General features: G+C 42.8%; 1 protein-coding gene across 1 annotated transcript in view; it reads left to right on the forward strand.

The window, feature by feature from the left end:
* Positions 1-213: 213 nt before the first annotated feature.
* The window catches only part of KDM7A (lysine demethylase 7A), a gene marked incomplete at its 5' end in the record, with an annotated part of 80,795 nt that continues 57,299 nt past the window's right edge, over positions 214-23,709 (forward strand). Inside the window, one exon of the mRNA XM_082661514.1 lies at positions 214-407. Coding sequence (XP_082517640.1) covers positions 214-407 — 194 coding nt within the window. The remainder of the gene's footprint in view (positions 408-23,709) is intronic.

Raw genomic sequence — 23,709 nt, forward strand, 5'->3', positions numbered from 1 at the left:
CGCCGTCCGCGGCCCACTCCCCGCCACCCAGCGCCCGGCTGTGGCCTCGCGCGCGCGCGCGCACTGAGGCACCGCCGCCGCCGCCGCCGCCGCCGCCGCCGCCGCCGCCGCGGCTGCTGCTCCGGCTGCTGCAGGAGGCGGCGCTGGCTGGCGGCTGCGCTCGCTCCAGTCGGCGAGCGGAGCAGCGAGCGAGCGTGTGTGTGTTTTTTAAAGATGGCCGGAGCGGCGGCGGCGGTGGCCGCGGGAGCAGCAGCTGGAGCCGCCGCGGCAGCCGTGTCGGTAGCGGCTCCGGGCCGGGCCTCGGCGCCCCCACCGCCCCCGCCGGTGTACTGTGTGTGCCGGCAGCCGTACGACGTGAACCGCTTCATGATCGAGTGCGATATCTGCAAGGACTGGTTCCACGGCAGGTAAATAAGCCCCTTCTAGCCCCGCCGCCGCCGCCGGCCACCGGCCAACCGCCGCCTTCGCCGCTCCGGCCGCCCGCGCCGCCCTCCGCCCGGCCGCCGCGCCGAGCGCCGAGGGGCCCCGGCGCCGATCCCCCGGCCCGGGCAGCGGGGCGCGCGGGGCCCCGGGCTCGCCGGGCGCCGGGCGGGCTACGGGGGCTGGTGGGATCGCCCGGCCGGGCGAAGAGTCGCCACAACAAACGGGAACAAAGAGGACCAGCCGAGAAGTTGGCAGGAGGAGACCGGGGCGAGGGGACGCGGCCGGGGTAGGCGCCGGCGGAGGCGGCGGGCGGAGCGCCGGCCCGGCCCGCCGCCCCTCGCCGCACCCGCAGCCCGCCGCCGCCCCGCCCGCCCGGGGCTCCCGGCCCGGAGTCGCCGCCCGGCCGGCCGCCGTGCCCGGCCGGCCGCCGCGCCTTCCTTCCGGGCGGCGACCGGCTGGCCACGGCCCGGGGTCTCCAGAAATTGCCCTCCTTCCCCTCGCCTCCGCCAGCGGGTCGCGGTCGCGCCCCCTTCCCCGGTCTTTATCAAACTTCCTCGGCTGCGGGGCGCTGAGACGGGGGCGTCGGTAGTGCCAGCCCGGCGGGGCTCCGCGGAGTAAACAGAGCAACAGATGAGGCACTCTCGGGGACTTGAAAGATGCCAGTCGGAAGTTCGGGCCGGGGGTCCCGGGCGGGGCGGCGGGGCGGCTCGGGTCGTGGCCTCCACCCGCCACCCCGGCGCAACCCGTCCCGGCGGGGGTGAAGCGGATGGAGTGGGCAGCGGGGCCCGAAGGGACAGCCTCTCGTCCCCAACCCCCCGCGTCGCCCCCACGCCGCAGCCCAAACTTTACAAAGAGTGAAATTTCCCGTCGCCCGAGGGGCCGGCGACACCCGGGCGGCCCGGGGCCAGTGCCCGGGGGCCTGGTGCGGGCCAACTTTCGCCGGACGGTGGGGATTTCGGGTCGGGTGGCGGGGGCGGCGAGTGTCGCCCTCTGCCTCGGCCGCCGCCTGTGTTTCGGGTTTGACGTTTGTGAGAGCTTGGGCCGCCTCCGCCGCCGAGCCGCCGACTCGTGTGTTTTGTAATCAAAGTGTGAGGCTAATAAAGGGCGGCGCCACAGCCTCTTGACTCCGGCGTGGGAGGGATTCGCAGGCATTTAAACAAAGAAACTAGTTGAGGTTGGGCTCCCAAAGTCCTTATTTGGGTCTTGTGGCAAAGCCTGCGGTCACTTTTAGGTGATGCAGGTTTCCCGAGCACCGTTTCGTGTCGTATCTGGGTGAGAGTACGCTCGCGGGTAAGAGCAGATATGGTGACTGTGATTGTAGGAAGTGTCCTTTGATTGACAGCAGGACATTTAAATACAGCCTCCGCTCCCCCCCTCCCCAATTTTGCAGAAACGCTACACGACCAGGCCAGATGTCTTAGTCTCCCTCTACTGGACCTGAGAGAGAAAACCAGTTAAATTACAGCGTTCTTGTCAGTGTTTAGTGCTAGGTACAGTTGGTTTTATTTAATTTTCAACTACAGCTAGTTTTAATCAGTTTTCAGGTTGCACAGTTCTGACAGCACAACAACAGAGGGGGAAAAAAAGCACAACAAATTGTCACTGTAAAAGAAGGACAGCATCCTTATTTTGTATATCAGATAATCTTTCAATAGTCTGGTATATGCTGGGAATGTTATTGCAAATGTGCCGCTTTGTAATTAAGAATAAATTATCTAAAGTTCTTTTTTTATTACTTGAAACCGATGTTTCGCCTATATTTTGATTGTATGTAAAACTGAAATATGAAGATACCAAGTCTTGCCAATTCTATTTCTACATCCTTTTTTCCCATCATAGGAACCAGAATAGAGATTATCCAAAAATCTAGGTTACATATAGAATAAAACCCAAATCCCTGGTGATTATGTAAATTCTTATTTTTTTCAAAGAACTATTTTAGCTGCATAAGAAATTTGTCCCATGGTACAATGTAGAGATTTGATAGGTTAATATATTTTTGACTACAATTTTATTTATCTTAATTTAATTAACACTATAACCATGAAAAGCTGCAGGTAGTTTATGGAGAATTTTGTTAATACATTTAAATACAAATTCGTAAATAGGAGAAGTTGAAGGGAGAATAAAGAGGGTGTGTGTGAAGGAGGGAGAGCAGGGCCAAAACAAGTATGGTCTCCTTTGTCACATAGATTTGTGTGACTTTGTATCTGTGGAAGTGACTTTGAAAAGTGCTTTTTGAACCCAGGTCTTTTTTGACCAGCAATCCTTGATAAGTTAATGTGATTCAGATGTCAAAAGTTAGAAAATTTCGTGATAATGCCCTGCCATGTTTATTAGCAAGTTTAATTCTTAATGAAACATTGGTAATTTGGGGTCCATATGTTTTTCCTGTAATCAATATTTACTTTGTTTATTGTACCACAAAATGAATGCTTTGTTGAACACAGCAAAATGTTCCTTAGGTATTAATTATTAAACAACTGTCATTTGTTTATGTGAGAATTGGCCCTAAAGTACCAAAGTACAACTTTAACCCCCGTGATCAGCTTTCCTTTGGTTTCCAGGGATGGTCCATCTGCAGAAGAGAAAGAGAGGGTAGGAGGGTGGATACAGAGAATTGTCTTTCCTGTATAACTTCTTGGTGCTTTTATTTTTTTCGAGTAGAAGAATTTTTTAAACTCAAGGAGTCAGTAGATTTTGGTATAAATTTGGGTTAACTCTGCCTGGAGTTTCTGACATCTGGAAATCCGAAAAGTTTTTGCCCTAATTTATCCTTAGTGGGAAGGAAGATCCTCCCTTGATGCATTTTAGCCAGGCATGAGGGCAGATGGAACCAGCTTCCTCCAGGTTTGAGGCTTTTGAACTTTGACTGCATCCTTGGTGTTCAGGAATTCCAGTCCCTCAGTCTGCCTAAGCCTTTTCGGTAAGTGAGGGGGAGAAGAACATGTGCCCAGGGTACAACATATAATTGATACCCTAGGGGCAGCAAGCTGAGGCATTAACAGGATTTTCCCGGGCAGGTTCCTTCCAACCTAGAGACGGAGTTTTTCCTCTCTGAGTCCTTGGTGGAAGTAAGACAATGGAGGTCTTTCTTGACAATGCCCTACCCCCTACTAATCTCTAGGATAGATGTCTTTCCGTAGAGCTTTTATATCATCCTATGCAAGACGGCATCATTGCCCTAATTCAGTTGTATTATAATGTCTTTTGTCTCCCCATTATCATGTAAACACCTTTATTTATTAGTCTTGTTAGTCATATATTCATTTTGATTGGCAAAAGTAACATATTGTAGAAAAATTGGGAGGTACAGAAGAGAATCAAGAATATGAAATTACCCATGTCTTCCAATGATTACCAGTATTTTAACATTTAAGGTATACGTATGTCTTTTTAAAAATAAAACAAGGAATTTATTTTATGTATTCTACTGTTACCTAACGTTCATTAATGTATACTTTTTCCTATATCTTTTGTTTTGTTTTGTTTTTTGTGGTACGCGGGCATCTTACTGTTGTGGCCTCTCCCGTTGCGGAGCACAGGCTGGCTCAGCAGCCATGGCTCACGGACTCAGCCGCTCCGCGGCATGTGGGATCTTCCCGGACCGGGGCACGAACCCGTGTCCCCTGCATCGGCAGGCGGACTCTCAACCACTGCGCCACCAGGGAAGCCCTTTCCTATATCTTTAATGATCTTTGAGAAACATTTTCGGTGGCTGCATAGAGTTTCATTTCATGGAAGTACAATACATTTCAAAATCATTCTCCTCTTGTTTTTTACTTTGTTTACTAGTTTTTCTTCTATTTCCTAATGATGGATGGTTGATTGACATCCTTCTGAATAAACCATTGTTGAGCATCTCTAATCGTTTCCTTAGAATAAATGAGTTAACACATGTAAAACACTTAGAAGAAGATCTGGCCCATGTAAATACTCAATAAGAAATTTCCTTGAAGTAGAATTATTAGTCACAGGGCATAGATATTTTTAGGCTTCTTGTGCCTATTGCCAGAATGTCTTTCAGAAAGGTTATTTCAGTTTATACTCTCACCTACTGCCTACTTGCGTTTCCCTGGGTTCTCACTAAGGTATTATTAACCATTATCTCCCTCCCCCCAGCCCTCCCCAAAAAAACCCAAACAAACAAAAATGTTGCCATTCTGCAGATACCAAAAGACAGACCCATGAACCCAGAAGCCCATTCATGGCAGCACTATTCCTATTATCCCCAAACTGGAGCAACTTAACTGTCATCAGTAGCCAATTATATAAATTGTGGTATAATCATAAAATGGAATGCTACTTAGCCATAAAGAAGGAATGCACTACTGTTGTATGCAACAACGTGGGTAAATCCCATGGATATAAGGTTGAACAAAAGAAGACCGACATGAAAGCATATACTGTTTGATTCTACTTATATGAAGTTCAAGTACAGGCATAATTGGGTAGAAGTCAGACTAGTATTGATACTCACCTCTCTGGGGGTATTTACTGAGAGGAGGCTCAAGGGAGCTTCTGAGGTGCAGGAAATATTCTATATCTTGGTCATGGGTTGTTGTTACATGAGTGTATACAGATGGAAAAGTTCACTGAGCTGTATGGGCACTGAAGATTTTTTTAAAGCTTTATAACACTTCAAACATTAAAATAAAAAGTTTAAAAAATTAAAAATTTGCCACTTTAGTAGCTGACACATAGTATTTTGTAATTTTATTTCATTTCTTTTTCTGGACACAAGGGACTGCCTCTTGTGTTTTATCGAGTATGATGTTGGCTTTGGCCCAGTTTGCAGTATGCCTGGCGCTGTTCTTGGTGCTAGGAATATAGCAATGAACAAAGCAAAGTCCTTGCTATGCTGTAACTCCACATTCTGTGGAGGTGGGGATGGTGGGGAGGCGGGACAGATGAGTAAATATACATGACAAAAGAATGCTAAGCGCTGTGAAGAAAAATTGAGTTAGGAGAAGAGAGAGGACTGGGGGTGGTAGAAGACTATCATACGGTGTGATTATGGAAGGCTTTGCGAAGGAGCCATTTGAACACTAGAAAATTTCGGATTTCACTCAGAGCAAATAGTCAAATATTTTGAGTGGAGGAATAAACGATCTGACTTAACCTTTAAAAGGTTCACTCTGGCTGCTACATGGAGAAAATATTGGAGGGGGAGGCAAAGGTGACAGGCAGGTGAGTAAGAAAGCTATTGTGATAATCCAGGTGAGGGATGATTTTAAATGTTTGAGTGGTTTTGGTAATTTACAAATGTCCTATATTAATTTTCATTCCTGAAGTTTGAATGAACGAAGAGCCTGGTTTACGGGGATGGCAGCATTTTACCTAGAATAATGCTATTGGATAGGAGTTTCTCAGCTACTCACTCTTAGAGTCCCAGGTACTCAGCCGAACACTTATTGAATGCTTTACCAAGTCCTAGGCACTGTTCTAACTGCGTTAGCTGTATTAATTAACTCATCTAACTCTCACTGTAACCTTGCTGGGTAAGTGTTGTTATCATCTCCATTTTACAGATGAGGAATCTGAGGGTTGAGAGGTCGGTAACTTTCCCAGGGCTGCAGAGCTAGAAGGTCATAGAGCCAGACCTGATCTCTGTCTCTATCGTGGGGTGGGGGTGGGGGAGGGGTGTGATGCAGGTAAAACAGATGTGCCAGAGCTCCAGAGAAATGCATCTGTAAACATCTTCCTTTTTTTCCTTTATTAAAATTATTTTCTATGGCGTAAATATGTTTAAAATGATCATAACTGCCTTGGGAACAGAGTATGAAATCAGTATTTGAAAAGTTTTATAATTAACTGTTTCATCCTTATTATAATGGATTTCTTATTGGAGCGTATTTTGATTTTTTTTAATGTTAAGGATGGGAATTATTTTTAAAATTTGTTTTATCTACGTTTCCGCTTAATGATCAAGTCTTTTAGTATTATAAACTTAATAGGTGAATATGTATCTCCCTGTAAGAGACAAAAAGTCCATTTATGGGCTTCCCTGGTGGCGCAGTGGTTGAGAGTCCGCCTGCCGATGTAGGGGACACGGGTTCGTGCCCCGGTCCGGGAAGATCCCACATGCCGCGGAGCGGCTGGGCCCATGAGCCATGGCCGTTGAGCCTGCGCGTCCGGAGCCTGTGCTCCGCAACGGGAGAGGCCACAACAGTGAGTGGCCCGCGAACCGCAAAAAAAAAAAAAAAAAAGTCCATTTATTGAGTTTCTCAACATCTTTTTTTGATGTGACAGTTTATCATAGGAGAATATATGAGTATTTTCTTCATATGTTTCACTTATAATAGTATTCTACATATATAGTCAATTTTGCTATTTGAACTAAAATATGTTGTGAAATGGAGTCTTATCTCAGAATGCTTAGTGGCACTAACATACAGTTCTCTCATCAAGCTTTAAAAATTTTTAAACCATCAGTTTGGGGCAGATTTCTGCTTGGTATGCTGTCATATCCTGCGTTCTTAGGTATGAAATTGAGTTTACTGATCACCTAAAGGGGATGAATGCCTTTATATTTGATGATCTGACATCGTGGGGCTCAAGAATAAGAACAGAACAGGAGTAAGTAAAGGAATTTGATTATAAAGCAAGCTTTGGTTGGTTTGAGCAGTTGAAACCCCACAATAATTTGCACAGTTTTTGAACAGTTGGTCAGTGCTGATGTTGAAGCTGCTACGAAGCATCTAATTCTTTTTGGAAGTTACATTTTATTAATGTAGTGATTGCCTTCTTACTTTTCCATTAATATTAATATTATACTTTTTCCTTTAATTATGGTATGAATAAATGGTAACATGATTTTTAAAAAATAATTAATTAATTTATTTATTTTTGGCTGTGTTGGATCTTTGTTGCTGTGCGTGGGCTTTCTCCAGTTGCGGCGAGCCGGGCTACTCTTCGTTGCAGTGGCAGGCTTCTCTTTGTGGTGGCTTCTCTTGTTGCGGAGCACGGGCTCTAGGCAGGTGGACTTCAGTAGTTGTGGCTCGTGGGCTCTAGAGCGCAGGCTCAGTAGTTGTGGCGCACGGGCTTAGTTGCTCCATGGCATGTGGGATCTTCCCAGACCAGGGCTTGGACCCGTGTCTCCTGCATTGGCAGGCAGATTCTTAACCACTACACCACCAGGGAAGTCTGACATATGATTTTTGTATGTATTTGTGTGAGCCCTGGTTCCTTTTATTGGAGAATCGTTGTTAGAAACCAAGGTCTGGCACTCAGTAGGCTCATTGCTTCTAGACGTTCTCAGTGGACAGAGCTAGGAAATACTCTAATCACGCACATGCACACACACCTGTATTTGTGTTTATGTCTATTTGTATTAAAACCATAAAACTTTATAGTGATACCTTTGATTCTAATCTAACACCACAGGGTTCATTTTAAACTTCCCCCTTTCCTTACTTATGACTTTGTTGACTAACAGAAATGCAGCTCTCATTATCTACAATATATTTATTTGTTCAATCCTGGTGTATACATAAAAAGTAGTTCTCAAATTGCTAACCCATACCCTTCTGAGAAGCCCAGCTTGCTAGGTAGATTACAGTGTTTGTGTGTAGGGGTTTTTTTGTTTTGTTTTTAGCCTTATAGTATCTAGGCAGAAAACCGTTTTCTAAAGTTAACTTACTTCTTTTCTTCTACTTTAGTGTGTTATTTATTTGTAATATAGTTCAGGTTTATTTGTTACAGTTTACGTTGCATTTTGGATTCCTCCTCTGTCCTGGTTGGTTTTAATTGTTGGTTTATATTTTGGGTATGTGGAACATTACTGTGGTTCTGAGAAGCCAGAAGTTACATGAAAAGGAATACTCAGAAGTGTCTTGCCCTCTTCACTCCTCCTGCCCGTCCCGGTCCCCCATCTCCCCGATCCCCACGAGTAATCACTCTCTTTAGTTTCTGGTTTATCCTTTCTGTGTGGAGTTTTTTGTTCGTTTTCCCACAAATGTGCAGATCCTTGTGTATTTTCTTATATCTACTTTTTTTACACTGTGTAGCATACGATAAATACTCTTCACTTTGCTTTTTTTTACTTAACGGTGTACACTGGAAATCACTCCATGTCAGTTCCTAGAACTCTTCTTTATTCTTTTGAACAGCTGTATGGTACTCCTTTGTGTGCATGTACCCTGTTTTATTCATCCATTTTCTTGTGTATGGGCATTTAGGTTGTTTATCATATTTTATAGTTACAAACAATGCTGTAATGAATAACCTTGTGCATATATATTTTCATATTAATGGAGGTATATCTTCAGGTTAGATTGCTAGAAGTGGGATTTCTTGGTCAGAAGATTAAGTGCATTGTTTTGTCAGGATTACCAGATTTCCCTCCAGAATGGTTGGACTAGCTTTCATTCCCACCAGCAGTGTAGGAAAGTGCAGCTTTCTCCACATTTTTGTCATCAGGATGTGTTGTCATGTTTTTAACCTTTGCCAATCTGATAGGTGACAAATGGTATCCATGTTTTGATCTGCATATCTCTAATTACAAGTGAGTTTGAACAATTTTTCATGGGGCTGAGGGCCATTTTCCTTCCTTCTTTCTTTCTTTCTTTTCTTTTTTTTCTTTTTTTTTTTTTTTAGAATCATCTGTTTATATATTCTGAGAGCCCCTGTATGTGTTTGAGCAAGCATACATGGGATGGTTAATGGAAACTAGTTGAACGTTAAGATTCACTTACTGGCATGGACATATATACACTACCAAATGTAAAATAGCTAGCTAGTGGGAAGAAGCCGCATAGCACAGGGAGAGCAGCTCGGTGCTTTGTGACCACCTAGAGGGGTGGGATAGGGAGGGTGGGAGGGAGATGCAAGAGGGAGGAGATATGGGAATATACGTATATGTATAGCTGATTCACTTTGCTATAAAGCAGAAACTAACACACTATTGTAAAGCAGTTATACTCCAATAAAGATGTTAAAAAAAAAGAAGATTCACTTACTGTGTTGGTTTGTCATTCATCTGAATGTTGCTAGCCACCATGATGGTTTTGACTTTAATTTCAATTTTTGTGGGTTTTTTTGAGAAACTTTCAAACGTAAACAGAAATAAATAGGGTAGTATAATAAGCTTCTAGATAACCATCACTCCACCTTAGTGATTATCAATTCATTCGTGACCAATCTTGTTTCATCTAACCCTGCCCCCATTTCCCTTGCACTTGGTGTTATTCTGAAGTGAACTGGTGACGTGTCTTTATATCTGTGACTATTTCAGCATGTATATCTATTAAGGCCTCTTTTAAGAAAAACTACAATACCTTTAAAACAACTAAAAATGACTGAAAATTGTGTAATATCATCAGTATTCAAATTTTCAGTTGTATCATAAATGTCATAATATTTTTTACTGTTTTGGTATAGTAAATGGTAAATACAGTAAATTTTGGTATTGTAGTTTGAATCAAGGTCCAAATAAGGTCCACACATTATGATTAGTTGATGTGTCTCTTAATCTGTAGCAGTGGTTCCCAACTGGATGGGATTTCGCCTCCCAGGGTACACTTGGCAATGTCTAGAGACATTTTTTATTTTGGCAGGGGGATGGGGTGGGGTTGTTCCCGGCATGTCGTAGGTAGAGGGCAGGGATGCTGCTAAACATCCTGCACAGGGCAGCTCGTACAAGAGAGAATTATCTGATCCTAAATGTCAGTAGTGCTGCTGTTGGAAAACCCTGATCTGTAGATTTTCCTCGTTTCTCTTTTTTCCTTTGCAATTTATTTGTTGCAGAAAGTGGTTGTTTATCCTCTAAAGTTTTCCACTTTCTGGATTTTGCTTATTACATCCTTGCAGTATCTTTCAACATGTTCCTCTCTTTCCTGTAAATTGGTAGTTGGAGCTAGACAAGCTTGATCAGATTCAGGTTTTTCCCGCCAAGAATATTTTGTGAGTGGGTGGTGTAGTCTTCTATCAGGAGGCATGAAATGTCTGGTTGTTTCTCTTTTTGTCATGTTTGCTGCCATTGATCAATGCCAGTATCCATTCATTCATTCATTAGCAGTTGCAAAATGCTATTTTAATTTTAAAATTTCTTCTTCATTTGTTAGCTGGAATACTTCTATAAAGAGAAAACTTTCCTTCATCTACTCCTTTGGTTACCATTTGTATAGGAGAGGTAGATTTAAACGCTTGATTTGGGCTTCCCTGGTGGCACAGTGATTAAGAATCCGCTTGCCAATGCAGGGGACATGGGTTTGAGCCCTGGTCCAGGAAGATCTCACATGCCACAGAGCAACTAAACCGGTGAGCCACAACTACTGAGCCTGTGCTCTAGAGCCTGCAAGCCACACTACTGAGCCTGCGTGCCACAACTGCTGAAGCCCGTGTGCCTGGAGCCCGTGCTCTGCAACAAGAGAAGCCACCGCAATGAGAAGCCCGTGCACCACGGCGAAGAGAATGGTCGCCACAACTAGAGAAAGCCCGTGTGCAGCAACGAAGACCCAACGCAGCCAAAAATAAAATAAATAAATTTAAAAAATAATGATAATAAGATGGGGGAATTCCCTAAAAACAAACAAAAAAGCTTGATTCTTTCCATTCATCACTAGTTTTGAAATTCATTGGCTCATTAGCATCCTCTATTGAATATTAAAGGAAAAATTCAGTGTATAATATTTATTAGCTTTAAGTAATATGAAGTAAAATGATGAATTTTAAAAAAGGTCCATGTCTCCTGTGACCACATAACTTGTAATTAAAAAACAAAAAGAAACCCCCCAAAATCTGGTGAGAAATTCAAACAATGTAGAAGGATAAAAAAGTGAAAAGTGAAAGTCTCTTGTCTCCTTCCTACAGTCCTCTTTCCCCAGTGGTAAACACCATTAACAATTTTGAATTTCCATCCGTATATGAAGGGTTCATATGGTTCATACGGTATACATGGTTTTGTACCTTGCTCTTTTTCATTTATTAAAATATTCTGGAGGTCTGGGAGAGCTTTTCACATCAGCATATACAGGTATCTCATTCTTTTTAATGGCTGTGTAGAATTCCATTCTGTGGATTTACCATCATTTACCTGGTTCTCTGTTGAGGAATTCTTCATCTGGTTTCTCTTCTCTCTCTCTCTCTCTCTCCCTCTCTCTCTTTTTCTTGTATTTACTTAACAGTGCTGCAATGTATATATATATATATATATGTGTGTGTGTGTGTGTGTGTGTGTATCTTTATTCTTGATGAGCATTTACGTATTCTTAAGGTAAGTTCCCACATTATACATTTTGAAATTGTTTTTAGCTGTAGTCCTATTTACAGTTTATTTTCTAAAGGGACTGTTGATCAAAGACAGGAAGCATAAGGAACGCTGGTACTGAAATATAAGTTTGATGAACTTAAACGTGCCAACTGTGCAAACGTAAGATACTTCTTTACCAGTATGTAAGTTGCATTCATCTGGTGATTCTAATACATCAAAAAATCATTGTTAGAGGAAATACAATGACATATCCAATTTGTATTTTATTATGGGGAGGGGAAAATAAAACTCTTTCAGAATGCTTTGTGGAGAAGTGCTGAACTCTTCCTTTGTAAACTGGAAGTGTTTTACTTGAGCACAAAACACAGAAATTCAAGCATAATATTGACTTCTGTTTATCAGTTAGTAATCATAACAGTCTGTTATCATGCAATAAATTATGAAACTGAAAAAGCTGGAGGAAGCTATACCATTGTAGGTAATTTGGTGGGGTTTTTTTTGTTTGTTTATTTGTTTGTTTTTCGGTACGCGGGCCTCTCACTGTTGTGGCCTCTCCCGTTGTGGAGCACAGGCTCCGGACGCGCAGGCCCAGCGGCCATGGCTCACGGGCCCAGTCGCTCCGCAGCATGTGGGATCTTCCCAGACCAGGGCACAAACCCGTGTCCCCTGCATTGGCAGGCGAACTCTCAATCACTGCGCCACCAGGGAAGCCCCAATTTGGTGTTTTTTAATGCACAAAAGCTGTTGTCAGATGAGTGGTCCTATTTGACAAAGAAATTGGAATGTAGTCCACTGTGGTCCTTTTGATTTATACAGTGTCCTATGGATACTTTAATATTAATAAATATAGAAAAGAAAAGAAAATGGTCCTGGAACCTGTCTGGAAGACCTGGAGATATTCACACTGCCCAGGAACCCCACAGATTATTAAAACAAAACAAAACACATGAACAAAAGTCAGAACAATGAAGCAGTTTGGAAAGCATCCTGACTGAGCCATTAAGTGACGAAGTATGGGGCAAAAGGTACCCTCGAGGCAGAGGCTTTCTGGCCGGTTCCCACCAATGACTTCGGAAGCTTTCTGTGGTGACCGACCACGGGGGAGCATTCTCTCCCAGAGCCTGGGTTTGTGGGTTCCTGGGGCTTTCTTCTTCTCTGTCACCTCCTCCTACAGTGCCTCACCTGTCACACACGCCACACTGTCGACATGTGATCAGTCTTTTTTGACTTTACTACTTTATGAAGGAACCTTGGGATATAAGCTGTCTGCAGATTAGAGGAATTCTAGTCTTTTTACTTAATTTAACTTTTCACAGGTCTGACTCATATTCCTCTCTTACATTCTTCCTATTTTAAGGCTGGCTTTCTGTGTGTCTGGTTCTTGAAGTCACTTTCCTTTTTTTGCTGGCCTGTCCTTATTTTCTGCATATCAGAGGATCAACATTTCCTTAGATGCCATGGTTACTGGGAGAGCAGAGTCCCTTCTATTCGAGTCAGGGACTTCTTTCCTCACGCCTGCTTTTCCAACCATCCAAATGCCAAGTAGTCAGCACTGGGCTCTGCTTGCCTTATTTTCCTATTCTTGCCTCTCCCTTTGTGGGAGGAGAGATCAGAATCCCTGATCTGAACTTGTTTTCTCATTTCTTGAACCCCTTGTTGGAAATGATTATCCTCTGAAAGCTCCAAAGATCTTTCACACACCTCTTTCCCTCAGAATCACCTCGTTGGGGCTGCCTGTCCCTTCAGGAGTGTTACCCAGGGAATCTACCCACTTACCTCCTGCCAGTTGCAGGATGGTTTGTTTTGAGTCTTATCCTGGCCCCAGGGCTGCTGCATGATTCATTCAACAGTTCCAGTGCTTTGAAAGGTTCTTTTGTTTCTTTGGCCAGGAGCGAGGAAGACTGTGGTACAGGCTTTCTTAGGACTTTAAGATCAAGTGATTTTAAGATATGCATGACTTTTCTTCTTTCTTCACCACATCAGTGATTTTTGGTTTCATTACCACTGTCACATTTCAAGCTTTTATTGACCACCGTCATGGTTTGTGCCATATCTGTGTTGCACTTGTAATATTTATTTAATATTTTTCTTTAAAACAACTTTAAATGGATTTTGGTTTTTTAAATTTAATTTTGTCCTAAACAGTGGTCTCTGTTAAATCATATGTTTGCACTGCTCACTACATATTTTAATATTTGTGAGAAAAGATATTTATTGAGATAAAGAGTATTCATCATCTAAAATGTTTATGTGTAAGATTGTCAGGAGGGTGATGGTGATTGATAAAAGGGTAATACAGAGACGGGAAAGGATACAGGTTTCTTTAATGGAAGTAGAGAGTTGAAGATCTTAACCAAATGAGAATGGCTCTATAAAGCAGGAGGCCCAGCAGAATTTGTCCCATTGGCAGGACAAGCTTCCCCGGCCTCCAGTTCTCATAAAGGTGCCCTGTTGCCAATGATGATGCCATCTGGGAACTGGATCCCATCAGGTTCAACCATTCTCACGTTGTTGACGGTGCTGGGGTCCTCTGGGTTCCTCCCTATTTTAATGGTGACCTTGCCTGCCCAGCAGGTGTGAGTAACTGCTCACAACCTCAGCATATTCCTCAGTATTTATGGCAAGATTGGATGACTTGTGGATCAGCTTCCTCTCTTGTGTGCCATCTTTCTAACAGTGTTCAAGCCTGCTTGAAGTCTGCTCCTCCAGGTATGCATAGCTCTACACTCTGGTAGACCTTGAACTAGATCAATAAAAAGTAACTAGAAGGTTTGTACACACCCACAGAAAGAAGGGATCCTTAAATGATGAAAAGTAGCATATCTATTTTGTCAAAATAGCATATAGTCTTCAAATAAATGACATTTTTTCCCCTTTAGACATTTTTTATTCTAGTCATTGTTTTTGAAGTGTCAGTGCTACACATCTTGGATTCAGTCATTTATATGTGAGCCAAAGTTTGCTTTAGTATGGAGAGATCTCTTTTCAGAATTAGGAAATTTCTGGAAATGTAATTTCAGGAAGAAAAGGAAACTGCTAAGTCATTGGAAATTATCCTTAGGTGTATTAGATCCCATCTCCTTTCCCCTATTCAAGGACATGACTTCGGCATTACCCCCTCTCTCACAATATCATTGTTTTTCTCGTTAGTGTGCAAATAATATATAACTTCATGTAAAAAAAAAGTCCTTGACCTTATATTCCTCCTTCAGCTGCAACCTCATTTCTTTTCTCCCCTTATAGCAAAATTCATCAGAAGAATTGTCCATATTTAATGCCTCCAGCCGTTTTTCTTCCCTCCTCTCTTTATCTAATTGAGGTCCCATTCTCTCTGAACCCAGTCCAATGGGGCTTTCATCCTTACTACTCCATTGGAAGAGTTCTTGTCAAAGTTACCAATGAGTTTCACCTTAGTTGGCTTCTAGGAAATCCCTCTACTGATTTTCCTGCTGCTTCACTCTTCCCTCCTCCCCCTCACTGCTCACTGCAGTTCCTTCTTATCTCCCTGATCTTTTGTCACTGGAGTACCACAGGGTAGTGTTTATCTGGTCCCACCACTTGAGCTTTCGTCTGTATGTGGATGATCCCTCAATTTTTATCTCCTTTGTAGACCTCTTCCCTCAGCTCTAGTCTTAAATATGTAGTTGCCAACTTAATATCTCTACTTGGATGAATAGTAGGCATCCTATCCTCTAGTGTATCTAAAGTCGGACTCCAGAGCTCCCTTCCTAATCAGCTCTACTCACCCCATCTCTCCATCTCAGTCAATGGCAACTCCTTCGGGCCAGAATCTTTGGAGTCACCCTTGCTTCTTCTCTCATAATCTGCATTACATTTTCAGCAAAATCCTTTATTAATAAGGGATTAATTAAAATCCTTTATTGGCTTACCTTCAGAATCTCATCGCTTCTCATCACTTTCACATCCCTTCCCTATAGAAACTGAGATTATTGCAGTAGCCCCCTAACTAATGCCCCTCCTTCTGCCGGCACAGAAAACAGTAGTGCTTTTAAAATGTCAGACCCTGTGACTCTTCTGCTTGAAACCCTCTAAAGAATCCCACTCAGAGCAGAAGCCTTCCTGTGGCCTGAAAGACCCTGCAGGTGGTCCCCACACTCTCTATCCGGCATCATCTCCTGCCACTGCTCGCTTGGGCTATACTAGCCTCCTACGTGTCTGTATCCCTCCAATAAAATGTAAGCTTCAAGAGTACAGACACTTGATTTATTGATTTTATCATTGCTGTATTTCCCGTGTCCAGATAGTGCTTTGAATGAGTGAATGGTTGAGCCATAGAAGGCATTTGGGTTCATTTTACAGCATAAAGTTCATCTCTTGAGGAAGGAAAGCAGGTAGTGTCAAGTGCGTATTTTGCCCATGTACAATATTGTGGCATACTAAACGGAGAAGAAACTAATATTACGGCCTGCACCTCCACCTGCTAACATGCCTTTTCCCTGCTTTCACCGCCCATGCTTTACATTGCCTTCTAGCTGTCTCTTCATGACCTAATCTCTTCTACCTATCCTAGCTTCATTTGTTTTCTTTCCTCATTCTAAGACCCACCCCATTTCTCAGTTTACCCTCCCTCTAACCCTCCCCCCACCCCTCACCACAGGTACATAAGTGTAATTTAGCGTAACACTCTCCTCTTCAGCAAAAATAATTTCTCTGGAAATTCCCTGGTCATCACCATGATTTCCTTCTTCATTTAAAAATAGTTCCTGAAGTGCTGCTTTCTCTGTGGAACTTAAAATAGCTAAAATATTTTAATCTCTTTTGTCTAAAAGACGATTGCCCTCTTTCCATCTGCTCCCCTGGTCCAGTTTCTACACAGTGATCCAGTCTCACAAGGGATTCGTGGTAGGTGAACCCAGAGTTGAGGCTGCTCTCACAGGTGGGACAAAATTTGTCTTTAAAACCCATCACTTTTATGTCTGTCTCTGGAACTGATATATAGTAAGTTGGTAGGAATGATTATTTCTCCCTCTGGGGAATTGCTCAGTTCCAGTGATGGTTTCCCACGTATACAAATCAGTTGTGGATTTCCTCATCAAGCTGGACTATTTTGTCCTTAATCTTTGTTCAGGAATTAAGTATTAAATATTACTTATTAATGAGTAATTTTATTTACTTAGTCTATACCTATTTACCTCTAATAACTTTATTTATATGTATTTTATGTATATACTTGTTCATTATTCATCCCAGAGAGGATGGAGGAATAAGGGACAGAAGGGTGAAGAACACAGTGAGTGTTAAGATGAGCGTATGTGTACAAAGAGTGAACACATGTCAGTATGTCTGCATATTAGCTTGGGTAGACTAAAATGCTGCACAGGTAGCAGGCTCTGCAGAAGCCCCATCACTCTCCCCTGGGTTTCTATGTTTCCATCTCTATCTCTAGTTCTGTCTGTGTCTCCATCTCTGGAATACTTCTTGTTGAAACACTTGAGACTTGACCTGAGGACTTTTTCTGACTACAGGTGCTCAGCAGCTTGTACTTGAAGCAGGCTGGAAATTCTGAGGAGTAAATGCCTCTGGATAGCCCTCAACCTTTGTCGATTAGGAGACAGTGGATAAATACCTAGCTTCCTCTTCCACTGCTGGGACCACCCTGAAGCCCCTTCTGCGTAGTCTTCCAGATGTCCCCAAAGGGGCAAATGCTCGTGAAGGTGCCCGCTATGGCTTCCTCTCCTTCCCTGTCCCCCTTTTCCGCTCCCCTACCAGTGCTTCCAGAGACCACCTCCCCATATGGACACCCCCTCAGATTCGTGTGTCAGGGTCTGCTTCTGGGTCACTCCAACCTAAATGGGTAGAAAATTGTTAATGTGAAGAGTGACCATAAGTGAGTGATCATAAGACAATTGGATTTGAAAGTAGAGTGTGGATTCCACTTATTAAATAGCAGATAGATTTTTTTACATGATGGTCGTGTTCATGTATTAATGCCTATATAATAAGTGTGTTTTTATTTACTTATGTCTGTATGCAGATGCTTTGGGACCATGACTGTCAAAGTAGAATATGAAAGCTGCTTGCTTACTTCATTGAATAGTTTTCTGGTACAACCTTGAAAAGATGCCTTGACTTGGAGTTTATGTGTGATAGGGTTTTAATTTGAAGCTGTTTTAATTGATTTCTTCCTTCCTTTATTCCTTTTGAATCCCTACTTTTTAAAATGCTAGAAGCATTTCATAGTAGTAAGTAACCTTTTAGCCTGGGAACAACTGCAATGAAGTGTTAACATTTTACAGATTAATTAGCATATAAAAAACTAGCAACAGCATTGCCATCTTCGGGGAATGTTATGGTCTACTTAAGTAAGATTTTCCTGTAACTGAAAGATTCTACTTGTGAAATGTGGCTGAGTATCCCAGAAAAGTTACTCAGAAGATAAAATTCTTTTTTAAAAAAAAATTAATTAATTAATTTTATTTTTGGCTGTGTTGGGTCTTCGTTTCTGTGCGAGGGCTTTCTCTAGTTGCGGCGAGTGGGGGCCACTCTTCATCGCGGTGCGCGGGCCTCTCACTGTCGCGGCCTCTCTTGTTGCGGAGCACAGGCTCCAGACGCGCAGCTCAGTAGTTGTGGCTCACGGGCTCAGTTTCTCTGCGGCATGTGGGATCCTCCCAGACCAGGGCTCGAACCCGTGTCCTCTGCATTGGCAGGCAGATTCTCAACCACTGCGCCACCAGGGAAGCCCAGAAGATAAAATCCTTTATGTGTTAACTATTTTTGGAAGGATTTTAACAACAATATATTATGCTCTTCTTGATAGAATACTATATCATTTAATGTCTAAACATCGTGGACCTTAGTTATTCTCTATGCCCCGTGAGCTGTTGGCATGTGTTGGACCATCTCATCTGTGCACTCAATTGCTCCAGGCCAGTGGGAGCAATTCATTGATAGTGTTTCATCTCCTTCCTTGCTATATCTTTTTCCTGCTATCTCTTATCTACTTTAACCAGTCCCCACTGCTGCATCTAATTTTCTGTGTTTTCTTAACTAGAGAAAAACTTCAGAATTTTGGTGGGGAATCTGATAAGAGGTCTTCTTAAATTGCCCATTCTGTCATTCTGATACATTGGTGACAGTAGGATGGGCCTAGCCAGGAATGGAGTCAAGCTATGCAAAAGGGACTTGGCAAATATCCTTTAAATAGTTTTGACAGGCAAGGTTATAATTTTTGAAGTCAGAGAGCTCATGGTGCTAGATAGTAGCTTTGAATTCTTACCTTAGGACAGAAGCTCTGTGGGGAAGGGTAGTCCTGGCTCATAGGTGATTTTGCCCAGAAGAAAATCAGATGCTGACATAGAGATATGGTGTATCTTGCTTCTTATGGAGATTGTGTATTTTGACAAAATTGTCAGCTCTTTAAAGTAAGGGTACACAGTCTTTAGGCTTGAGCCTAGAAGGTGCCCTATACATATTTGTTGATTATATTGTGATAAGGGAAATCTGGGACAAACATCTTGATAAGTTTCTCTTCAGTTTGAAACGATAGTTTTAAAAAGTTTTAGTGTGTTATCGATTATTGACTCTTTTTGCTCAGGTGCTTTCCGATAATGCGTGCTGTAAACGCTTGGTAATGCTGTCACTAATTGGGTATCCTTTGTTGTTAAGGGAGTGGTTTCACAAAACACTTAATGTGCTGGTACTTTGTACCAGTTGTAAAATTGTAAATTAAAAAAAAGTTTGTGAATTTAAATTGTAACAATTATAGTTATAAAACATTACATTTATAGTAAATTCTTCACAGCTGGTGAGTCTGAAAATTAACTTCTATAACACATTCCTAAGGTGGGAAGTAGTAGCCCCCATCTAGATCCCCATCTGGTAAGTGCAAAGTGCACATCAATTTGTTGAATTCTCCAAGAAGTCTTGCTGGTAAGTAAAGTGATTTGATCTTAGCCCAGCATCTCCCAGGCTTATTTGACTATGGAATCTTTGTGTGTGTACCCTTAACTCCTGTGGGATAGTTTAAGAAATGCTCTTTTAGAGAACGCTGTGTACGCAGTCCGCACTTTGTCCTTTCTGATTCTCACAGATTTCGGTCACCCTACAAAGGAAAACTGTTTCTCTACTTATAACACTTCTGATACCAAATGTGTGGGTTTTCTACATCCAGCAGTTCTCCAGTTCTCTAGTTCTCTACAGACGCCAGCTGAGTATCCTACAGTTTAATTCAACTCTGACAGTAATAACCTGGAGTTAGTGTAGACCCCACAGGTTAAGGGCTCAGTCCAACAAATCTGCCCCCCTACTTCAGACACCGATTGCAAATACTGGATTCCTGGGTTACATAAATTTCTGTCTGACTTGGCTACAAATTGGGGGTTTCCACGACCCCCTCTTTAGGTTTGATAGTTTGCTCTAGTGGCTCACAGAACCCAGGGAAGACTTTACTTGCTATTACCAGTTTATTAGGAAGGATATTATAAAGGTTATAAATGAAGAGCCAGATGAAGAGGTACATAGGGTGAGGTCCTGAAGGGTCCCACATGCGTCTGTCCCTTTGGAGTTTGGGATGCACCGCTATTCTGGCATGTGAATGCACTCACCAACACCAAAGCACTCTGAACCCCTTTGGGTAGAGTTCTTATGGAGGCTCCACTGTGTAGGCACGATTGATTAAAGCATTGACCATTGGTGATTAACTTAATTCCCAGCTTCTCTCCCCTTCTTGGAGGTTGGGGGGTGGGGCTGAAAGTTCTCACTCTCTAATCCTGGTTGGCTCCTCTGGTAAACTCAGCCATACTGAAGCTATCCAGGGACCCACCCAGAGCCACCGTATTAGCATAAACTCAGGTGTGGCTGAAAGGGGCTTGGCTTGTTATGAATAACAAAAGACACTCCTCCGTCACTCGGGAACTTACCAGGGTTTTAGGTGCTCTTGCGCCAGGAGCCAGGGATGAAGACCAAATATATATTTCTCATTATATCGCTCTATCGCCATGGTTTAGTTAAATACTAGTCCCCCATGACACGATTCAAATTTTGGTCATCATGATATAGTAACGGTGCAAATAAAGTATAGATTTTGCTGCGAGCTCTTCAGTATGCAGGTCAGCAAGTCAGTGTGTCCACAACAGCTGGGCATCTGTTCTTCAGCTCACACACAGACAGGAAAGGGTGTTGTTGTACTGCTTCCTTGTTTCCCATTGATAAGCGTGACGTACTACAGAGCTGGGTAATCACAAGAGGGAAGTGGTCAATAAAGATGAAAGTCCAGCAAGGAACAAACAGTGATGTTTCTGGAAGTGAAATTTAAATTGAGTATAAATGAAATAATAAAATGAGTAACTGATGGTAGGAATGTTGACACTGCCACCATTTGAGAGATTCTTGATATGCAGCCAGGAGCACTTAGTGAAGGCAACCTTAAGAGCATAATGGTTTAAATTACAGTGTACTAAGTAAATGTTTTAGGAATTTTTCATTTCTCCATACATTATAACCAACAGTAAGAGAGTTTTAAATGTTTTAACAAACATTTTTGAAGCTCAGGGGACAACTGGAATTTTCCCATTGATTACGAAGATAGCTTTGCGTAGTTTCAACTTGCATAATTATTTTTATGCTCCCACACTACCATGCAAAGGAAGGACTACTTGTATTTTTCTTGTATTTGCCAATCATTTGTCATCTGACCTCTAGTGGAAATAAAGAAGAATTACAAAGTGAACCTTGAGGAACCTATAATGATGTTATCTTCTGAATGGATCTAATAGGTAAAAACCCCTACGTATTACACACTTAACACTTTGCCCTTACTGTATGTTTTGAAATAGGATGGTCCAGTGTTCGCTGTTGACCTTTTCTGGACAACTCAGCACTACCCGTTTTGCTTTTTTTTTTTTTTTTGCGGTACGCGGGCCTCTTCTGTTGCGGAGCACAGGCTCCGGACGCGCAGGCTCAGCGGCCATGGCTCACGGGCCCAGCCGCTCCGCGGCATGTGGGTGGGATGTTCCCGGACCGGGGCACGAACCCGTGTCCGCTGCATCAGCAGGCAGACGCTCAACCACTACGCCACCGGGGAAGCCCCTACCCGTTTTGCTTTTGATGGGTACTTCTGATTTGTAATTTTGTTGAAGTTCTTTGAAATCTTCAAGTAGGGATGTTTGTTAAGGATTATGTCAGGCTTTCCATGATCCAAACCTCTACTCTTAACTCATCCTTCATTGAGAATGAAGAAGCCTGCTAAGGGTGTTAAGTAGTCCCCCTTAGAAACCTTAGTTTTTGTCCCAACAGGAAGTTCTCTAAGATGAATCCTTTCTCTTGGCTTCACTCAGAATGTAGTCTCTCCCCTTAGGTTTGGGCACTGAAGACTGTTTACAAGAGGAGAAAGGTTATTAGGGAACTAGATCGGCTTGAGTTGACTCCTGCCCTTTGTAGTTGACTCATCACTAAGTGTCCTCAATATAGAAGTTTATGACTTCCTGTTGTCTTTTATCCCAGGGTGTGATCTCTTAGCCATGCATATATTAAATCTTCTGTAGGTGTCATTAGACCCTGGAAAATATAGCTTTCCTTGCCATGCTCACAGTGGGAATTAAAACGGTCAGCTGGGTTGAAATGAAAATACATGATGGCTATTGGTTTATCTTTTTAAAAAATCTATTTCTACTTATCTATTTAATCTATGTATTCTTTTAGTAGATACGCTACTTGGAAAATCAAGCTAACATAAGGACACTTAGAAGCTACAAGAAAGGAGAACAGAATAAATGGGCATAATATATAAATCTGTAATGAACAGAGATCTTTTTTGCACAATGGGATTATATACCTGCGACTAAACTTGAACATTCAGGAATAATGCATCCTTTTACATTGACAAAAAGTATGGATATTTTAGGGGCTTCCCTGGTGGCACAGTAGTTGAGAGTCCGCCTGCCGATGCAGGGGACACGGGTTCGTGCCCTGGTCCGGGAAGATCCCACATGCCGCGGAGCGGCTGGGCCGCTGAGCCTGCGCGTCCGGAGCCTGTGCCCTGCAACGGGAGAGGCCATAACAGTAAGAGGTCCGCGTACTGCAAAAAAAAAAAAAAAAATGGATATTTCAAACTGAGATCTCGAAAGAAAAAGTCACCCATTATTTATTTTTTCCTCCTCACGTCCATTTTCTACCCCTTTATATTTGCAAAATTCATATTTAATTTTGAGTATAATAGGGTATTTACAGCCAGGATAGTAGCCCAAACTAATGCCTCCCTAATGTGCTTGGAATTTCTGCTTTTTGTCAGTAAATATTCTGTGAGCGGGGACTTCCCTGGTGGTGCAGTGGTTAAGAATCTGCCTGCCAATACAGGGGACACGGGTTCGAGCCCTTGTCCAGGAAGATCCCACATGCCGCAGAGCAACTAAGCCCGTGTGCCACAACTACTGAGCCCTCGCTCTAGAGCCCACGAGCCACAACTACTGAGCCCACGCGCCTACAGCCCGTGCTCCACAGGAGAAGCCACAACAATGAAAAGGACATGCACCACAATGAAGAGTAGCCCCCGCTCACCGCAACTAGAGAAAGCTCGCGCGCAGCAACGAAGACCCAACGCAGCCAAAAAAAAAAAAAGAAGGCAGTATTGTACATAATGATGGCACAGTTTTTAATTCCTTCCTTTATTAACTTAACATTTCCAAGCAAACGTCTATGTGATTGCTACTGTTTATCCTTTATCATCATGGCAAGATTTTTCTCCCCTAAGATGATTTACAAAGTTCTTGTTAAATTCTCACATAATATTCATTTTGGGTTGGCATTTATTTGCTGTTTCACTGCTTATAAGTAGAAGTGTAGTCCGTCTTCATGAAACAGCAGATGTGCTGGGCACCACTTGCACTATAGCGTTCCTTAGTCACTGTTGGCATACCTCAGGCATAGCCGCACCGGCAGAAAGTAGATTCCTAAAGAGGAGTAAGAGTATTAGTTTGAGAGATTGAAGAGCTAGTGGAACGACCACAAGGTGGTGAAAAGCAAATCTACTTAGCTTTTTGGATATTTCATAAACTTAAAGCAGCTTTTCTTTCTTTAGAGCATCCTAGTAGAAATTATTACCTTCCTGAGATAATAGT

This window comes from Grampus griseus (genome assembly GCF_964374135.1).
Source record: "Grampus griseus genome assembly, chromosome: 9".
Lineage (NCBI taxonomy): Eukaryota > Metazoa > Chordata > Mammalia > Artiodactyla > Delphinidae > Grampus > Grampus griseus.